This window comes from Maylandia zebra, linkage group LG17 (assembly GCF_041146795.1).
Source record: "Maylandia zebra isolate NMK-2024a linkage group LG17, Mzebra_GT3a, whole genome shotgun sequence".
NCBI lineage: Eukaryota > Metazoa > Chordata > Actinopteri > Cichliformes > Cichlidae > Maylandia > Maylandia zebra.
This window is the reverse complement of record NC_135183.1, coordinates 16,729,425-16,751,240: the sequence shown is the minus strand read 5'-3', so window position 1 is coordinate 16,751,240 and position 21,816 is coordinate 16,729,425. Positions and strand designations below refer to the sequence as shown.

General features: G+C 42.1%; 2 protein-coding genes across 3 annotated transcripts; one reads left to right on the top strand and one right to left on the bottom strand.

Annotated features, from left to right (window-relative positions):
• The first annotated feature begins 3,657 nt into the window (after positions 1-3,657).
• Positions 3,658-8,229, top strand: crebl2 (cAMP responsive element binding protein-like 2). Of its 2 annotated transcripts, none has more exons than XM_004564910.5 (3): positions 3,658-3,868; positions 6,456-6,650; positions 7,388-8,229. In XM_004564910.5, exons 1-3 carry the CDS (start codon positions 3,854-3,856, stop codon positions 7,541-7,543), a joined length of 366 nt encoding a protein of 121 aa, XP_004564967.1. In that variant the 5' UTR covers positions 3,658-3,853; the 3' UTR covers positions 7,544-8,229. The 2 variants fall into 2 exon arrangements, with proteins under 2 accessions (XP_004564967.1, XP_004564968.1); XM_004564911.4 differs by lacking the exon at positions 3,658-3,868 and adding an exon at positions 3,949-4,547.
• A 2,322-nt stretch (positions 8,230-10,551) lies between these two features.
• On the bottom strand, positions 10,552-18,824 carry gpr19 (G protein-coupled receptor 19). Its single transcript, XM_004564912.2, has 2 exons — positions 18,703-18,824; positions 10,552-12,771 (listed from the first exon to the last, which is right to left on the bottom strand). The coding sequence occupies exon 2, from the start codon at positions 12,743-12,745 to the stop codon at positions 11,471-11,473; it is 1,275 nt and encodes a 424-aa protein (XP_004564969.1). The 5' UTR covers positions 12,746-12,771; positions 18,703-18,824; the 3' UTR covers positions 10,552-11,470.
• Between the last annotated feature and the right edge of the window lie 2,992 nt (positions 18,825-21,816).

Here is a 21,816-nt window from a genome sequence, read left to right as displayed (position 1 = left end):
TGAACTGATCACAGCCACAGAAAGAGAAATTTGAAACAACAACATTGCAGACATAGAAGCAGAGCAGCTGCAGACAAAAGTTTCTGCATGTCTCAGCAATGCAAAGCCCCCAGCATCCAACATCAGCATGAAGGAGGAAGGCACTTACATCAGTTAGTAATGACAACATTATCATCCTTCTGCCAGACAAGGGTAGGTGCACAGTTTTGCTAAACCATATAGACTATCATGAGAAAATTTGTTCAGTGACAAAAATACTCATGAGCCCAGAAACAAGACCCAGGAAGTGACTACAGGAACAGGGTGATAGATTTTCTGGAGCAGGTAGAACAAGATAACGCTACTGACCGGACCGCATACCACAGGCTATTTCTAGGGGTGTACCTTTAAGATCACTTGTCTGTATGATCAACTCGATCACCTATAACATCTCAAAGTTTCTGGCTTTGATGCTCAACCTGTTGGTAGGCAGCTCTGAACACCACATCCAGAACACCTTAGATTTTGTTGAGAAGGTGAGAGACGTCATTATGGAGGCAGATGAAACCATGGTCTCGTACGATGTTACATCTCTCTTCACTTGCATCCCAGTCACGGAAGCATTGAAGGTAGTTCGTAAGAGGTTACAGGATGACCCCAACCTCAGCAACAGGACCACTCTTCAGCATAGACCAAGTGTGTTTGCTTTTGGAACTGTCTTCATTCCACCTATTTCACATACAAGGGTCAGTACTACCTAGGGTTCCAGTGCTAACTGAGGTTCCTCAGTTTCACCCATTGTGGCCAACTTGTGCATGGAAGAAGTGGAAAAGATGGCTCTGTTATGCTACCCTGGAACACCCCCAAGTCATTAGTTCAGGTATGTGGCTGAAACCTGGGTGAAAATTAAATCTCAGGACATACCACGATTCAGTGGTCACATTAACTCAATGGACCAAGACATCAAATTCACTGGGGAGAATATGAAAAGTAGCAGGTTAGCCTTCTTAGACTGTGAGATTTCCATCAATAATGGGGGACATTTAAAAGTCGATGTATACCGTAAATCAGATCAGTATTTAAGGTTTGACTCTCATTATCCACTGGAGCACAAACTGGGTGTCATTAGGACACTACAACACAGAGTGAACAGCATCCCTACAGACACAGGGCCCAGGGAAGCAGAAGAACATATCAAGAAGGCTCTGAGTAAATGTGGTTATCCCAGCTGGACATTTGAATCTTGGAATCATTTTTGACCAGGATATGTCCTTTAATGCACTAATTAAACAAATATGTAAGCCTGTGTCTTCTTGTGTCTTGTTTTGTGTCTTCCATTTCTGAAATATCTCTAAAATTAGAAATATCCTGTGTCAGAGTGACGCTGAAAAAACTAGTTCATGCATTTATTACTTCTAGGATGAACTACTGTAATTCGTTATTATCAGGATGTCCTAAAAGTTTGATGAAAAGCCTTCAGTTAATACAAAATGCAGCAAGAGTACTGACAGGGACTAGAAAGGGAGAGCAGAATTCTCCAATATTGGCTTATCATCAGTCAGTCCTTTTCTACATTAAGTGCTTCGTAGAGACTGTGACAGTGACTAAAACCATCTGGGTTGTTCCTAACGGAAAACCTTGGTTGACAAGTGGAGTACAGGCTCTAATCAGAACAGGGATAGTTCCCTGTACAGCACTGCATGAGCCAACATAGCAGGGGCATCAAACATGGCAAGGAGGCCTACAAGAGGAGCATAGAGAGCTGCCTCACCGACAGCAACCCCAGGCATTACTGACAGTTTGCACTTTCTGAAGTGTTATCTGGTACATCAGCATTACAGGTTAGTAGGGCAAGCCACTAAATTAAAGAACCCACGGCCCTACTCAGTGCTACAACACCCCTTTGATCTAATTTGAATACTAGCTACATGGGTTGGGTGCTACACTATGATTCACTGAGTGTTTCTTCTTCACACACTATGTGCTTATACACCTCTCTGCATTTAATCATTAGTTATTGTTAAGTTATTAATCTCTGGCTCTCTTCACACGTGTTCACACGTATCATGACAGAACTGGGCATGATCTTTAAAATAACATCTACTGTCAGTGACATCAGAGGAATGAACAAAGTGTGTGTAACAGTAGCCTGATGACTTCATACTTCACCTGAACAGTCTCAGCAGGATCCACCATGATTGCTCTCCATGTCTCTTTGTGCTAATCCCACTAAAGCTTCCTGAGGAAGTAAACTCAGAACAGAAGCTCTGATATTTGTATAACCTTCTTCCACAACATAATCTTCATTTCCTCTAAATTTCCAGCAGCTGATGTAACAGGATTAGTCAGCAGGTCATGGGTAGATTAACATACATTTGACCCTTTGGCCTGTGAGGAGATGTCATCATAGAATCCACTCTCAGGGACAGCAGGATGTGTTTTCTTAATATAAATAATTGAATGAATGAATGAATGAATTCTAACCCTCTGAATGTGATGATGAGATGATTGTGGAAGAGGAGAGGTGGTTATGGTTATAAGTTATGGCTCTTTAAAGACTTTAAGTAAAATAATAAAATATATGTGCATTTATATCCAACGGTGAATTGGTGTATACTGAAGACTGAGCAGTAAAGATGAGCTCAGACTCTTCATCAGTTTCTGTCCTGCACACACTGACCGTCTGTTCTCTGTGACAACAGCGACCCTTACAAACCTTCTTCATATTATTCTGTTTTCTTTACACCAGATGACGGCAGAATGCAGGTGAAAAACTTTATTTAAAACATCAAAGGTTGAAAAATATATCTGTAGTATCAACTTCTTAAAGCATTTGGGTAAATAGTGTGAACTTTCACCTCTTAACTGTGAACTTTCAGCCTCAGATTCTAAAGTTTGATATTTAATTTACTGAGGAGACTTTTTAAATTTTAGAGGCAAAACTCATCAGAGAGACATTAAAGCGTTTTACTTTTAAGATCCAAATTATGAGATTCTAAAAAACAACTTCACCCATTCACATGGCGTGATCTCAGACTGAAACTTTAACTGAGCGTCCAAATTCAGACCGTCATTGTGAAAAGTGAGAATTTCTGGTCAGAGGAGGGTTGGGAAAGGAAAAGGGAACAGGTTTTATTGTAAGTTTTATTGTTCCCTCATTTTGGGAAACCCAGAGTTTTATCGTGTAGTTAGAGAACGCACTTTTCAAGACCTGCTCTGTGCTCTACTGCAAATCATGAAGACGATATCACAACAATTCATTTCTTCACCAGAGTAAAATGAACAAGCTTTTTAAAGGCGATATCACAAGGCGTGGTAACTTATTTGATTACACTAGGGTTTAAGTAGATATACTGTTTATGCACATTAAACATATAAAATGGTATAAATACATTCAATATATTAAACTAAAGCTGGAGCTTATTTATTACATATAAATATAATTTGTTACTGCTAACTTACAGATTTTCGAATTGTTAATATTTTGCTTCTGAACATTAAACGTTTGAGTGTGTCAGATATATTTTAATATACTTGTTAAGAATAGAATTAGTTTTTATCTGACTATTTACTCGGGTTTGACGTTATTTATTTATTTTACCATCTCACTATTTCCGGTTTAGTGGTAGCTGTCTTTGTTCCATTATTTTATTTAATAAAGTTTTGGTTGTAAAAAAAAAAAGTGACGTAAACGCGTAGACGTCAGCAGATGTAAACAAAGCAGGGAGCTGTCAGACTGATCGGTGATCAGACTGATTGATGAGCTGCTTCTGGAGCCCTCGCTGATGATACCGAGCCGGTTCGTTCCGTCCAGACTTCCGGGAACACAGTGTGATCTCTGAGCGGACCTAACGGCAGCCTGCGCGTTAGCAACATGGAAGACAACAAGGTGAGCTAGCTAAGGACTGCTAACGGCTAAAGGAAACTGCGGGGTACTAATTAGTAGCTTTAACTAGTCAACGTCTGGTCACTTCACCTTTGTCAGTGTCGATAGTGTCGTTAACCTCCTATGACCTGCCGTCCACATATGTGAACATCACATTTTGGGTTATTTAGACCAAAATACTGAATTTTGCTCTACAAGGGCCTGATATCCACTTACAAGGACATTATACTGCTACTGGTCTATCAAAATTTTAAACGACTATGCTCATATATGGCTCTCATTTTTCTTAAAAACAAAAATTGTTTTTACATTCATCGGGCCCCAATATACCCAAATATCAAAGAGAAATTAAAAATGCATGCAGTGGAAGAGTTCGGGTCTTAGGAGGTTAAAGAAGGAATCACTTTAATGGGCTAGATTACAGCTGTGTATCCTGTGTGCTAACCGAGGTTACGTTAGCTCCCCGTGCCGTAAACATGTTTATTTCAGGAAGGATAAGAAATTATTATTTATAGAACAACAAACCTGCTGTAAACTGTCTGCAGCTCACAAGAAGTTTATTTATTTAATGCTGATATTCATCAGCTGTCAGATATTATTAAAAAAAAACCTTCCTGCTGTCCTCACACCGAGGTCTGAGGGACTTCAGGACTGCTGACGCTGTTTTCCAGTGTTCTGATTGGTGAGTAGAAGTCAGTCGTACTTGTTGGATGATACAGTAACGAAATACTTTGTTACTGTATCTGTAGTTTACTTAAGTAGGTTTTTTTTCTGACTAGTTTTTAACTTTTACTCCCTGCATGTTTAAACAAATATCTTAACTTTCTACTCGTCACTGTTTCAGACAGGCTCGTTACTTTTCCTTTAACTGATTTGAGGGGAGTCATTATTTCAGTCACTGCGAGCCTCCAAACTTAAAACCAATCTGAGCCTAAACAGAAACACATAAAAGGAAATCCCATTCGTTTATTAATCACCAGGCGATGTGGCATAAAAAGAGATGTAGTCAGGGGTTACAGTGGGCCGGAGTTTTGATTTATTTATTCATTTATTACGTTTTTAAATTTTTATTTTTTTAACACAACACTAGAACGACTGCAGGTGTCCATAGGTTGTGTTCACAGTACTTCAGCATCTAGCTAGCTACTGAAGAGGAGCGAGGATAAAGGGAGTAACATTTTGTGTTAGGTAATTTGAAATGCAGCACTTTAACAAACATCAGCAAACACACGAACTGTTTGTGTGCAGTTTGTCACACAGTTGCTAGCTAAAGGTCCAGCTTCTGTATTTCACAGGGAGAGAAAAGAAAGAGGGGTAACTACACTCAGAGATGGAGAAAGATAAGAAAGGACAGGAAACGAAGAAGAGAGCTTAGATTTAAAAGGACGGCTCATTTAAAGCTTACTCGTAAGTCCTCATCAAGTATGTTATCCAATCAGATATTGGGTCTGTACATGTGCAACTGTGTTTTTTCATATTGTGAAACATGCTAAACAAACTGAGGTAGACTTAACTGTGTTATTTAAGGCCTGCATGAAAATCATCTGCAGGTTAGTGCAGGATAAACAGCTTAGTTTGCTGTACTGTGATGGATTTAAAGTAAAGAACAGTATGTGACTGGTGCACAGTGGCTGTGGTTCCATGGTCAGATTTACTTTACATGAAGTGTAGCAGAGAGTCATTTGAATTTTAGCTTATGATGCTGAGACTCATTCACTGAATTCCACCTTCATACCAACTTTATAGTGTCTAATATAAAGACAGCATAAACAGTGTACTGTGAGTGTATGGAAATCAGCCAGGACAACTCATGAAACATCTGCTCACATCTGGTTGAATTCAGGTGTGTAAATCCACAAAGAGCAGCAGGTCAGCTGATCACAACCTGTACACTAAGAAAATTTACTGGAGCTCTCAGTAGAAATTATAGTGAGTTATGATATTTTTTCCCCAACACTGAGCAATTAAAACTGATTTTAGTGTTCACCCACCTGCTGAATCCACTCTAGCCCCTGACTGCATTCATTTTGTTGTTTAAAAGTAAAGTCACCCTCTACAATGCAGGCACCAGAAAAGAGTTTTTATTTTCCTTCCTGTTCATGTTCTACTTAACCGATTCAAGCTGAGTACAATTATTGGAAATAAAATTTAGACTGAAATAAAGTTTGTATTCATATCGACTAATATTGTTATGTCAATGCTGCATAAAAATAGGTGGAGGAAATGTTCTTTGAGGAGCTACTTTTTCTTTCTCTGAGTACATTTCAGAGCTGGTACTTTTTTTTTACTTTTACTTGAATAAAAATTCAACTTTTACTGGAGTATTTTTTTAACAGTAGTATTGTAGAGAATGTGTGTACTTTTGCCAACTCTGCTCATTCAGGTCTAGTCTGGAAGCTAATTTGAGAGCTTTCACTGTAAATGAACTTTAGCACATCCAGGCGTTCTGTGTGTGAGCTGGCTCAACCAATCCAGTCAGAAATAACAGGTATCACCTCTCTGCTCAAAGCACATTAACAGACCTGGTGGTGTCTGCTGGTGGTGTCTCTGTCCTGTGTCTAATTTATCGCTCGTGTCTGCTTGTCATCAGATGGCGGGCAAAGTGAAGAAGCCGGGAAAACGCGGCCGTAAACCTGCCAAAATCGACCTGAAGGCCAAACTGGAGCGAAGCCGGCAGAGCGCCCGCGAGTGCCGAGCCCGGAAGAAGCTAAGGTACCAGTACCTGGAGGAGTTGGTTTCCAGTAAGGAGAGAGCCATCTGCGCCTTGCGGGAGGAGCTTGAGATGGTGAGACAACACCAGTTAGACATGAACTCAGATTTCAAACACATGATTGAGCTCTGTGCCAAAGAGAAGCTTCATAACACCGACCACAGAGGTCAGACACTCCCAGTTTAAACACACAAGTCTCTCTACGCTCCGTTTCCTGGTATTTAAATAAAGTTTGAAAATGGGGCGCACACAAATGTAAATGGCCTGCATTTGTATAGTGCTTTTCTAGTCCATAGGACCCCAAAGCGCTTTACACTACATTCACACACACATTCACACACTGGCGATAGCAAGCTACATTGTAGCCACAGCTGCCCTGGGGCGCACTGACAGAGGCGAGGCTGCCGGATACAGGCGCCACCGGGCCCTCTGACCACCACCAGTAGGCAAACATGGGGTTAGTATCTTGCCCAAGGATATTTGGCATGCAGCCAGAATGCAGCCTGGGATCGAACCACCGACCTTCTGATTAGTGACTGACCTGCTCTGCCACCTGAGCTACAGCCACCCCATGTCACAATTAACATTACTTCACCCAGTTTCTGTTGAGAGTAAAAACACGACCGCAGTCACCTGGACAGGTACAACTGCAGCTCTCTGGGCGATGAGTCAGGAGTTTAACTTCAGCTGTGCTTTTAGTTTCCAGTGGTTATGAGAACACGATGAAGGTCAGGTCAAATGCTCGTCATATATATTCATCGTATATAGACTGTTAACTTGCTGTTCACTTGTCTCCTGTCGTCCTCCTGCAGTACAAGCAGTGGTGTTCGGCCATGGATCAGGGCAAGATTCCATCAGAGATTAAAGCTCTGCTCACCGGAGACGAGCAGAAAATGCCTCCAAGCGGTGGCAACAAGACGTCCAAGAACAGCAAGAACAACATCAGTAGCAGCAATGGGCAGAGTTAGACGCTTTTCCACCTCCTTCTCCTGCTCCTCTCCTGCATTTCATCACTCACACAGGACTCATGAGACCTTTAAACCTCCAGAGAATAAACCTCCCTCTGTTCTCAGCACGGAGGTTCACCTCCTCGTACAGTGCATGTAGTAACCCTCACAGCCAGCAGGGGGGGTACAAAAGCTCCTGGCTGCAGGTCAGATCCGACATCTTCACACAGAAGCAGCAGAAAGTTGTTTGTGGAGCTGAAGCTTAATCACCATTCCAGTGAATAAAGATGTTAAACTTGAGAACACAAATACATGCTCTGAACTGAGGATCAATGTCTTTCTGTGGTGGTTTGCAGGTCACATGACTTACTCCTGTTTCTAAACTCTTATAGTGACGTGTGTGTGTGCAGCTGTTGGACAGCTGTTGTGTTATTGTTGTCTGGTCATCGGGTCAAGCCGGGCTTTCCTCTGGTTTGATCCTGATAACATCTGTGAGCTGAAGGACTGACTAAACCAGCAGCGAGCAGGTCGGCGCCCGCGGCTTCTTTTCACGCACTAAAATCTGAAATCTTGTTTCTGAACAGCTTGTAAGCTTTTTTTTTTGTGCACCTTTGTAAACATAGCTGAAGCACTTTCTTTTAAGATTGTAGAAAATGTGTGTTTAAAATGTCTAAGAGCAAATAAATAAATAAACTGTTTGATCCTCAGTGAAGCTCAGAGTATCTTCTGTTCATGCATGAATCTGAGGACGGGATAGTTAAGATTCATGCATGGATCCCAAACATTTGTACTTACAGCAGGTAATGAGTGTCCCGTAAACAATGTGCAGATTAATGCAGACTCGCAGGAAGTGCTGTGACTGTCTGCAGGAAGGAAGAGAGGGACTTTGGATGAAACACAGTCTCAAGACTATGGGATCTGATTGCACTGATGTTAGTGCAGCAACTGCACAGACGGAGCCACCGTGTTCATTCTGCAGGGACTGTGGAACATTTAAAGTGCAAGTTGGTACACACATTTACCTTCTATGAAAAACAAGGTCCACACAATAAAAACTCAGGTGAGGCTCAGCAAGTCACAGAATCTTCCTAACTGGCAGACCACAGGCAGTAAGGATGGGCGGACATGTCTCAGCCTCCACCACTCTCAGCACTGGAGCCCCCCAGGGGTGTGTCCTGAGCCCCCTGCTGTACTCTTTGTACACATATGACTGTGTGGCCACTACCAGCTCCACCACCATCATCAAGTTTGCTGACGACACCGTCGTGGTGGGCCTGATCTCTGATAACAACGAGACGGCCTACCTGAAGGAGATTAGGAATCTGGAGAACTGGTGCCAGAGGAACAACCTCCTTCTAAACGTCAGTAAGATAAAGGAGCTGATAGTGGACTTCAGCACTAAGCAGGAGAGGAACTACCAGACCCCCGTCATCAACGAGTGCCCAGTGGAGAGAGTGGACAGCTTCAAATACCTCGGAGTTCACATCACGCAGGACCTGTCATGGTCCTGTCACATCAACACCGTGGTGAAAAAGGCCCGTCAGCGTCTCTACCACCTCAGACGCTTGAGAGACTTCCAACTGCCCTCCAAGGTGCTCAGGAACTTTTACTCCTGCACCATAGAGAGCATCCTGACGGGAAACATCTTAACCTGGTTCGGGAACAGCACCATGCAGGACAGACGAGCTCTACAGAGGGTTGTGCGATCAGCTGAGCGCACCATCCGCTCCGAGCTCCCTGACCTGCACTCAATCTACAGCAGGCGGTGCTGGACCAAGGCCAGGAAGATCGTGAAGGACCTCAGCCATCCCAACAACAGACTGTTCTCTCTGTTGAGGTCAGGAAAGCGATTCCGCTCCCTGAAGACCAACACAGAGAGACTGAGGACGAGCTTCTTCCCGCAGGCGATACGGTCTCTCAATCACACCACCACACAGTCCTGACCCACACATATGGTTCTTACACACACACTGGACTTTCTGGACATTGTTTTCACTTCATTACTTAAATCACGCTGCTGTTATTGTGTATATGCTGCTGTTATTGTGTATATATTTATTTATATTTCTTCATACATTCTTATATAGTTCTATATTGTGTATTTTGTTGTACAGTTATTTTATTTTCAACTTTAATTTATATATTTTAGCTTGTTCTCCCAGTTAAATTTACCCTTCATTCTAATTTGTGTTGTACAGTTATTTCATTTTTAACCTTAATTTATATTTTATTCCTTCTTAGTTAAATTTACCCTTTTTAATTTTTCATATTTATTTCCTATCTTATTCATAGCCTTTTCCTTTTTTGTTTTCTTTAGGTCACGAGCAGTTGTCCAAGCATTTCACTACATATCGTACTGTGTATGACTGTGTACGTGACAAATAAAATTTGAATTTGAATTTGAATCAGGTAAACATAACCTGAGACTAAGAGAAGCATGTGATGTTTCCCATTGTGTCATCATTTATTACACACTGAGCAGTCTGCAGAGGCACTGTGTGAAAACCTCAGTGCGTTGTTACTGCATCCATATCAGTTAATCAATGGACTTGATTATCTGACCATAAGCAAACAAGAGCACCTCTATCAAGCTGCTGCTGTAACACAGGTGAGCGACACCTGTAGATCACTGCAGGTCACTGCTGCTGAAAGAGATCCAACCAAATCCTAGAGTTTCTCAGTGTTTTTGAGCTTTAGTCAAATACACGATTACGCAGTGGATTATGTGGTGCACTGACCTAATGTTAGGACCAACTAATGCTCGTAACTTTGCAGCAATGTTGCAGCTCACCCCTGATCTGTAATGTATATGCAGACTTCAGATATCCACACTTTAGCGTGCACAAGTCTCAGATTTACTAATGCCTTAAAAACAGAAAGAGGTGATTGTGCAGCAATGACTTTACTGACTTCATTAAATTTCACTCTCTAAAAGCTTGCTTCTGTTTCTCTGTCTTTTGTCTTCTGGAACATTTTCCTGGATATTCCCACAAAAACTCATAAATTTCCTTCATATAACAAATCATCTTTAATCACACTGATCAAACTTCATGAGAACTGATCACAGCTACAAACATCCATTTGATCTCAAGTCTGGATATTTCAGCACACTGGAAGGAGGACAAATATTCAGGTTCTATCCTTGTCGAGCGTTTTCACACAGCAGTGCTGAGGATGATGTTGAGGAACCCATCTCAATCAGAAATTACAGGACTTAAGTCCCTCTGCAATCGCACTTTAAGATTTAAGCTACCGATCCACACCAAACGAGTTCTGCCTTGATGCTTTTTAAGAACTAAGCACCATTCTGAAAGTGAACCGAATCAAACAGTGTCTGCATGTTGTCATGTTTAGCTATGACCACTCAGCTAAGTTTGAACCTGAATGGGTCTTGCTGACATGGTTGTTAAAGTCATAATTGATCCTGATTGTATTCCAATGATTCAGCCCAGTTTATTTGAACAAGCTTGGATCCTGGGCTTTGGTATATAACCAGCTCACTGTTACTCAGTCATTGTGACAAAGCAGATAATGTCAGTGTTAACATTTTAGCCTTTACTAACATTAGCATCTACCACGTACATTACTGTAGCAAACCAGATGCAGTTACAAGACTTTTATGATCGATGACCACACAGAAAGTTAGCTAGCTAACAAGTTGACATCAAAACACAAAATGGAATTTATCCATGGAGAATGATCCATCAAAACACAGCACGAAAACAAATTCTGATTGAAATCTGAAGTATAAAAATCACCAATATGGCTGCTATAGGGTTTCTCACATCACAAAAAGCCCTTTATACAATCTGAACACATTCGGTAAACGTTTTACTTAAATACAGTGCTAGCATGTTAGCCTCCAGCTAATTCACCTGCCACCACTGGCACTGCTATGTTAGACAAGTTTATGTTTGTGAGTTCAGTTTTAAAGCTGTCCAAGCTCATTCACACAAAGGTATTTGGAGGGTTCGCATTAGTGGGCCAAGCTACCTTCTTTTCTTTAGCTTCTCGGTCAAATGTATCGTAGACCGAGTCTTTAGTCACCATCTTTGCTTGCACTGGGATGTCCACCACCCCAACATAATTCTTTTTGGCCATGCGGGAGCTTGCGGTGATGGTGTAGGCATTACTGCGGTAGCATTTCATGGATGACATGCAGAATGTCTCCCGCATGCCACGTCTGAAGTTTGCATTGTAGACAGAATACAGGGTGGGTTTGGATGCTGTGGAGCTGAAGGAGATCCAGGAGATGGCTGTGAAGAAAAGCAGTCCCTGCCTACTGGGCCCATCAGAGTCCCTCGGATGCCACAGTTGGGCAAGATAGAAGGGTGTCCAGGTGAGGAAGAAAACAGAATTAAGCATAAGGAACATTTTGATGGTCTTGACTTTAGTCCGCGGGACAATGTTCATTGTCCGCCGCACAGTGTGGCCATCAGCACTGATCCTCCAGATGTACCTGACCACCCTCTGGTAGAATGATATGATCAATCCAGCAGGGACCAGAAAACCAATGAGAAGGTGAACTGCTGCGTAGACTATGCTGCCCCAGCTCTCAGGAAGGAAAAAGTCACAATGACTGTCTGTAGATGTAGATCCATAGAAGAAGAGGCAGGGGGAGACGAAGGCTGCATCAAATAACCACGAAGCCAGAATCATCTTCTTTGCCTTTTCTCTGGACACTTTGAAGCTGAGGGGATAGACGATTGTGTAGAAGCGGTCTATTGAGATCGAAAGCAGGACGTAGACCTGCACACCTGGACAAAGGTGCTGTAGATAGCGCACAGCCTTGCAAGCTGCTGTGCTCATTGGCCAACGTCCAGAGGCAACCTGCAAGAGGACGAATGGGGCACAACCGAGGCTCATGAGCAGGTCCGCGCAGGCCATAGACACCACAAAATAGTTGGTTGTGGACTGAGTCCGTCGGCTTCGGTGGATGACCAGGCATACGAGGGCATTTCCCAAGATGGAGACCAGCCATAGAACCCCAAATACCAAGCCTAGGACGGCAACCTCACCTGAAGTCAGCTCATCAGGGACAGAGGTAGTATTCAACTGGCCGGTGGACGTGCCCTCGAGGCTGCAGAGGGGAGTTGTGGGTAAGGTTGCCAGGACAGTTGAGTTTTCTCTCTTGGAGTAGTTAAATGACATCTGATACATGAACGATGGCAAGTAGATGGAGGGATTGACACCGACTGTGTTTGATGTCTGGGCATACACCATTGCTGTACTGCTGGGTCAGAGAGCAGCTGTGGAGACACAGACATTTGGCATTAGAAAAACCACAACCAAATTAATGTTTGGGAAATATTTTTCAACATAAACTGTTTATTTATCCCAACAATACTCCTGATTACCAGATACAATCGACAGCTCCTCACAATCCCTACACCAAGTTATTACTCAACAATAAATAGTTCAGACATGCAAAATAAAAAGGTTTGTTGGTTGTTTGGTGGTTAGATAGACTACTGCTGGTCATCTTTCAGAAAGGTGTGAGGCTCAAGAAGTAATGAGATTTGTTTTATTGGCGAGATACGTAGGTTAATGGCAAATTTTTTGATAGATACAAAGGTAGGTAGTTAGGAGAATGGGTCGTTGGTGTGTGAACAGATAGTCAAGTTAGTTGACAGGTACGTAGATTGGTATTCTGGTAGGTAGATGAGGTCATTGGGTAGAATAGCTGGTTTGTGAAAGCACCATAGGTTATTAGATTGGCAAGTCAAGTGGTTAGGAAAATTGATTGATTAATAGTTGGCTGAGTGGTATGTTGGCAGGTGTGCTAACAAAAGATAGAAACTGCTTTATCTCATGAGGCCCACCTGTCTCAATGTTGTAGCCAACATCAGGTGAAAATTAGTGACAGGCTAGTCATTCTTCGTTTAGATTTGAAAATCAAAATCGACTGTGCCTAATATTAGTTAATGCTAACTTGCATGCTAATGTTGATAGATTACTAGCTATCGATGTGTCCTGAATAGATAAGGTCAGCCGTACTACCCAAATGCCACAGTTGGGTTGCTAACTTAGCATCATCAACTAATGTGACAAAATAACCTAGCAGTTTCATTGCATTCAAACTCTGAATGTAGTTCAGTTAAAGGCCAAAGAAGTCATTAATAAGAGTTTGTTGATGTTGCACAGGGAGCTTAAATAGATTGCAGGGTTAGTCAGAATTAGCGTCATTGATACACAGCTCCAGAAGCTTGTTTGTAGATTGGCATTGAGATAAAGAGTGAAGGATATGGTCGGTTGGTAAGTTGGTAGGAAGTTTGAAAGTTTGGTTTGTTGTTTGGATATCAGATAGTTAGCAGTAAGTAAGTTAGCTGAGAGTCATACTGGTGAGTTTAAATAAGATAAGATAAGATAAGATAAGATAAGATAAGATAAGATAAGATAAGACTATTGATCCCACAACGAGGAAATTTTTGCGTTACCTCAACTTAGGTCAGAAGGAAAATACAAAAAATACAAATAAAATACAAACAAATAAAAAGATACGTAAGATAATACACTATATACAACGGTAGCATACACAGTAAGTGATTATGGTTTGTTCATGTCACAGCCATGCTCATCTCTGAGTTCTAATTAAAACATTTACAGAGGGTGATCTTTGCTCAGTAGGAATTCTACTTGGGACTTGAAATCATGGACAGGAGCGTTAATGAAGCCGTAGTTCTACTTCAGAAGTCACGTCTGGGGAAATGTAGAATCTCCAGATATTAAAAAAGTGAGGAAGCTGTTTATGTTTTCTTAAAATCCAGGAAATGTCAGAGGCAGCAGTGCTCAGGACTGTTTTATGGAAACACAGCTGCATGTTTTCCTCTCAGGTACAAGACAAACTCCACCACATGGAACTATTCATCATCACCGTCCTCATCTCCACCTCAGAACTTAATTCCCAGTCAGTGCTGCAGCTGATTTGATTAATCCTCCATAGAGAGCCGGCTCTCCTATGAGGTCGCTCTTTAAGGATGTGAAGAAGCTCTCAGAGGAGATTCTGTTTATGGCTGCCGTTGTGTTTACTCTTCTGGATTTAACCTTAGCAACCACATCCATCTTGACTGATGGTGGGTAGGTAAACGAGGGAAGCAGGACAACGCAGTTTAAACTAAAGCGTCACCAAAAGAGAGTAAACATAAATCACTCTGAATTATTTAGGTTTTTGGTGTGTTTAGCTTTCTGACATTTCACGCCCCAAATGATTTAGTATAAGGTGTAACTGATAATTAATGCAGACCTGTGCTTTTCCTTATTAACCATCACACACTAAATATTCCTAAAGATATTATTTTTAACTCTCAATCTGTGAGAAAATACACACAGTCACAGCAAGACTTCAGACACAAAACCCCGAGGCTTTCATTATTATATCTGGAGACTTTAACCATGCCACACTGGACTCTACTCTGGCTGCTTTTCACCAGTTTGTGAATTGTTCCACAAGGAGCAACAGGACAATTGACCTACTGTATGCTAATGTGAGAGATGCATACAGAGCCACCCCCCTCCCCCCACTAGGGAAGTCAGACCACAACCTGGTTTACCTACAGCCACAATACACACCCCTCGTCCAAAGGCAGCCTGTCACAACACGCTCCATTCGGAGATGGACCCCAGAAAAGGAGGATGCTCTGAGAGACTGCTATGACACCACAGACTGGGATGTGCTCCTGAGCCCACATGGTGAGGACATAGAGGGGGCGACACACTGTCTTACAGACTACCTCAACTTTTGTGTGGACACAGTCGCCCCTGCTAAGACGGTACGGTGTTATCCTAATAACAAACCGTGGGTAACACAGGAAGTCAAAACTGTCCTCAACATGAAGAAGAAGGCTTTCAGGAGCAAAGTGAAGGAGGAGATGAAAGCAGCACAGCGGGAGGTGAAACGGTGCCTGAGGGAAGCAAAGGACACCTACAGGAGGAAGGTGGAGCAGAAGTTGGAGAGGAACAATATGAGGGAGGTCTGGAATGGTGTGAAAACCATCACAGGCCACAACACCAAGAAAAGCACAGTGGGGGGGACTGTGGAGAAGGCAAACGAACTCAACAACTTCTTCAACAGGTTTGACCAGCCCACAACCCCCCCCCACCCTCACCCTCACCTTCACTACAGAGTCCTCTCCCCACTCTCCTGCCTCCCTCGCTTCCCCCCCTTCCTGACACCATGACACCCCCTCCTCCAATCCCAGCAAGACATCTCCCCCCCTCCCCTCCTCCCAAACATCTCCCAGTGTCACAGTGGATCAGGTCAGGAGGCAACTGAGGAAGCTTCGCCCCAGAAAGGCAGCAGGCCCAGACAAGGTGTGTCCTAGGATGCTAAAGGCATGTGCTGCTGAACTTGGGGAGCCGCTACAACGAGTCTTCAACCTCAGTCTGCGACTGGGGAGAGTGCCCGCCCTCTGGAAGACATCCTGCATCGTCCCGGTCCCCAAAAAGAACCGGCCCAATGAGCTGAATGACTTCCGACCGGTGGCACTGACGTCACATCTTATGAAGACTCTAGAGCGGCTCTTCCTCAACCTCCTCCGACCACAGGGACAACATGCCCAGGACCCACTACAGTTTGCATACAAGGCGGGTGTCGGAGTGGAGGATGCCATCCTGTACCTCCTACACAGAGCCCACTCACACCTGGATGGGGGAAAAGGCACGGTCAGGATCCTGTTTCTTGACTTTTCCAGTGCCTTTAATACCATCCGGCCCTGTATGCTTCAGGAAAAACTGAACAGGATGGAGGTGGACCCCTGCCTGGTGGCTTGGATCTCCGACTACCTCACCGACAGACCACAGTACGTCAGGCTGAAGGACATCACGTCTGACACTGTGGTCAGCAGCACAGGAGCACCACAGGGAACTGTGCTGTCCCCTCTTCTCTTCACCCTGTACACCTCTGACTTCTGCTACAACTCTGAATTATGCCACATTCAGAAGTTTGCAGATGACACGGCCATCATGGGGTGTATCTGGGATGATCAGGAAGAGGAGTACAGAAGTTTGGTGAGGAACTTTGTCGCATGGAGTCACACAAACCACCTGCAACTCAACACCTCAAAGACTAAGGAACTGGTTGTGGACTTCGGGAGGTCCAGAGAAGGTCCACTGCCGGTTCAGATAGAGGGGGAGGAGGTGGAGGTGGTCAACAAGTACAAGTACCTCGGGCTGTGGGTGGACAATAAACTGGACTGGTCATGCAACACAGAGCACCTGTATAAAAAAGCCCAAAGCCGACTGTACTTCCTCAGGAGGCTGAGGTCTTTTAACATCTGCAGGAAGCTCCTGAGGATGTTTTACCAGTCAGTGGTTGCTGGAGTACTTTTCTATGCTGTGGTGTGCTGGGGGAGCAGCACAGCAAAGAAGGACTCATCCAGGCTGGAGAAACTGATCAGGAGGGCTAGCTCTGTGGTCGGCATGAAGCTGGACACTCTGGTGACAGTGGCAGAGAAAAGGACACTAAAGAAACTGCTGGACATTATGAACAATGCTGGGCATCCTCTGCACACGGCCATTAACAACCAGAAGAGTCTGTTCAGTGACAGGTTGCTTCTCCCCAAGACAAGAACTAACAGACTTAAAAACTCCTTTGTCCCACACGCCATCAGACTGTTTAACTCCTCTCTGGAGGGGAGAGGGAGGGGAAACAGGAGGACAAAGGAGGGGGGAACAACTAAGCTGTAGTGCCTCTGCACCTCACTGTACAATACCTTTTGTGCAATACTTTTTGTAAATAGTCAACAGTGCAATAGACTCAATACTTGAAATGTGCAATTCACTTGTATTTTTATTTTTTATTCCTATTTATTCTATTTATCCCCTTTGTATATTTTATTTATATTTGTTTCTGTATTTATATATGTGTGTGTGTGTGTGTGTGTGTGTGTGTGTGTGTGTGTGTGTGTGTGTGTGTGTGTGTGTGTGTGTGTGTGTGTATATATATATATTTATATATATATAACAATTCTGTAACTGTAACTTCGGTCGTTGCTGTGCTTTTTTTGGAAATCGAATTTCCCAGAGGAACCCACCCGAGGGATTAATAAAGTTCTATCTTATCTTATCTTATCTCTTATCAATCATGCAAAGCTACTCTAGAAGAGTCCAGGAATAAGAGTATGAAACTGGAAATGAACAGAATAAGGTTACCTTTAATAATTACTTAAATAAGTCTCCAGCTGTAATTTAACCCTGCTGTAAATCTTTCATATTATAAACAACACATGCAGACATTTGAAAACAAAAAGTGTAAATGTACATTTAAATTATTGATCTGGATTAATTCCACTCTGATATAAACACAAAGGACTCAAAGCGAACAGTTTACTTCATCCATAACCAGGATACTAATAATTAATAATGAACACAAAGCACTTTTTACTGAATGACTAATTAATTATTGTTATAATGTCATAAAATTACAAATGTTCATCATCATGCTCTCACACTGCCAGAAACTTTCTCAGTTTTTGTTCAAAATGTTCAGCAACTAAAATCTGATATGTTGATTTACATGAGTTTATTAGAGAATTACAAAACTCCAGATTTAATTTACTTTATTTGCTTTTCATACATAATGTAATTTAAAAAAAAAATCAGTAACGTTTTTATCCAATAACTGATAATCAGCCGGTTAGGTGTCTGTTTGCCCTGAACATTAGAGTCAAAAAAGAAGTGATCGATTAATCGATGCATGGAAATAAATGAGCAGCTATGTTTTGTTTGTTTTTGTTTTGTTTGGGGTTTTTTTTGTTTGTTTTTTTTACATCAAAGTCCTGATTAAAACAGATCTGTGCAGATGCCGATCTGCTGTACATGGCCAAATGTTTGTGGACAGTTCGATGAAGGCTCTCTAACTGAAATGATTACCTCCTCCATTAAAATACGAATGTGTCTCAGAGGAGGCTGATGATGGTGCTGTAAACCCCGCTGTGACTGATTCCGGCCTGAAGCCCATCATGTCTACCTGCTCACCGCTCACACCAGCACAGTTTGATGAGCTGAGCAGCTGAGAGTCCAGCCTGACCGCTCATGGAAAAACACCGAGCAGGCACACCTGCTGCAGCTGTCCGCCGCGTGCAGCACGTCATGTCCTCTGAATAACGAGCTCAGGCTCAGGCCATGTTCTGAATAAATACGGATTAAAAACCAAGATAAGGAAACAAAAGCCTCCATCTTACGTCATTCTAGCCGCTCCTCCGGCTCCTTCCATCCATCAGCAGTCAGCGCGGCGTCACGGATCCTGCCTAAACAACATGTCTGCTGATGAAGAGGAGGATGATGAAGGATGGACGAGGCCGACAAAACCTGCAGGTGATCAAGTGTCCCGGAGTCCGCAGGTGAGGCAGATACGCGCTCAGAGGATGGAGAGACGCTTCATGATGGTGTCTGATTCACAGGAGGAGGAGGTCCGAGCAGCCAGCAGACATCACGGCAGCTGGAGGATGAAGCTGCAGCTGAGGAAGAGGAGGGTGGATGTTTTCTTCTCTGTCAGCAGGGGCGGACCGAGGCTACATGAGGGAATGATGAGCCTCAGCTGAAGACTGCTGTACAGAAGACTGTTTATGCCAATTATATAAAAAACTGAATTGATAATAAATTTAAAAAATACATGAATTTAACAGAAGTGCAGACTGGTTCCAAGTAGAGCTTCAACATGCAACAAGAAGAAACGGGAGTGAGACAAAACATTTTTTTGAACATGCAATTTATTAAAAACAACATTTGAACTGAAACAGGCTTTTTTTTTTTTTTTTTTTTTACAGCTGATCAAACGTTTAAGACTAAAACAAAAAAATAAAAGCAAAAACCCTAACCCTAATGGGGCTGCAGTCTATACCAGTAACGGCCTTAATTTGGATCGAGGATTGTCCAGTGTCTTGTCACCAATTGGCTCCTCCGGCTCAGTGCTTGAAAAATTTTGGGGGGTTTTCCACTTGATGTTTTTGTTCCATAATCCACAGGATCATTTAGGAAATTCCAAATGATTGTCTTACTGCGTCCGACCTCAGCAGTGATGGTGTGCAGCAAGAAACCCTGCTTATGCAGTTCAACAACCCAACAACGTTCAAAAAGGGAAGTTTTTTGCGTTTGCCATCAGAAGGTGATGACAGTGTGAGCACCTGACAGAAAATGACAATGAATCCATATTTTTGCACAGATTTGGCCTTTTAAAGGCACGTGGTCCTAAACTTTTGATCAGCTGTAAAACAGCCTATTTCAGTTTAAGTGTTGTTTTCAATAAATTGCATGCTCAAATAAATATGTCTTGTCTTCCTCTCATTTGTTGCATGTTGAAGCTCTACTTGGAACCTTGTTAAGATCCAAACATGCAAAATATGATTTTTTTTGCGCCATTTTTCAAATGGTCCACAACTTTTGATATGGACTGTATAATCTCAGATCCCATAAACAACACTGGAGATCTCTGTCCAGAAGAGTGCAGTCCTAGGAACGGCTGTTAGAGGACCCAGGCTTCAAGGAAGAGAGACAAAAATATAGACATTAACAAAAACAATTTTATGATTAAAATGATATAAATAAAATAATCCAAAGTATGACGTCCCTCGGCTACCTTGGGTGTGAGTCTTTCACTCTTGTCCTAATAAAGCCAAAAGTTTTGTTTTGTAGGGGTTTAAAGCAGTGTGGATGAGCGAGGGCGCTGGCTAACAACCTGTCCATCACAGCTCCAGAGTTTGCAACTGGGTTGCACTACAAAAACATCATATAAGTATCATTTATTAGTTCATGTTCATGGATACAAGCTGATGTATTTCAGTATTTTTCATGTCTGTCCCAAGAAGTTGCAACACTTTTATTTGAATCCAAACCCCCATCGTTATCCATGTCTCACAGATTCATCTTTAGTGCCTGAAAGTGAGACGTTTTTAAAGATCACTAAAACATTTTAAATGAGCAACTAGAGCTTGACCTATTTTTTAAGACAGATATTTAAAAAGTAAGCACTCATTTTTTAAATTTGTTCACGTTCTGCCTGTTTGTTCCAAAAATGTTGCCAACAGGTAAGTTGCAGAGTTCCCTCTGGTGGACAAACAATGCAACATTAGCTGTCATAACATGACTGGAAGGTGTTGCTCTGACCTCTTCTTTACTTTTGTCATTTTCATATATTGGCTGTTACAGTTGCTGGTAGAGATAGATAGGCCTATTCACTGATCCTTATGTTGAGAGATGATCAGGCATCATGAAGACGAACTTTCCCTTTCCCATTCATTCATTGACACCCTAACCCCCTTCTTCTGGTCCCTTTTAATCAGTCAGTGACTCAAATTGGCCAATGAATCGCCCCTTCTGGTGGGATGGGGGCCTGAGCTCACACAGGGCAGGGCTGGTTCAGTGTTTGCTGTTTGTTGTTGTTTACAGCGTCCTGCAGCCTCGGTGTTTCCCATCGACCGTCCTCACTGTCAGCCCGCTATCTCTGTCTCCCAGGCCTTCAACATGTTGGCTCTATAAAAGGAAATGATGTCGTCCATCTGTGGTTATTGGTCCAATGCTGATGGGGGTTGCTTGCGCAGCATATCACCATGACAACCACTGTGCTGAGAAGACCAACAGGCCAGTTGCTATGGGAAACCAACGATGGTGCTAATATGAGAGAGGAGAAGGAATAATCATAACAGACAGTAAAAATGGTAGTAAGAAAATATTTCAGACACTCGTTCATGTAACCAGGTGAAGACGCTTCAAACTGGTGTTTCATGAATTAAAATGGTATCCAATTACTGCCAACAATAGAATTTAAATATTTATTATTTATTTATTTATGTGAGATACAAATAAAAAATTAATAAAAGTCATTATTTGTTATTATTGGCCAATGAAAAAGCTTTAACTATTACTTTAATTTAAAATATTTGGAATTAAAGTAACAGATTTGACCTGGTAAGTAACATTTACATTTAATAATCAAACATGTTGATGTGCTCTTGTATTTGGCAATATTAATCATTATTAATATTAATCAGCTGATGAAGTTTTTAAAATATTTAGTTTGAGTTTGGGTCTTATTTGTACTGAAATATGTAAAAGGTTTCTGAAAGTACGGAAGGTAAATAATACCAAGAAAATCTATCAGGGGAAATTTCTCAGAATCTAACGTTATGTGTAACTTAGCCAAAAATCACACTTTTAATTATTATTTAATAGTTGAATTATTTTTAAAGCATTTTTATTTGATGTCCTAAAATGAAAAATGTTCCATGATTTATCCTTCTACAGATTAACGTTTTATTTCTATATTTTTTGTTTTTGGTGTTTCCCTTTTTTCTTACCTT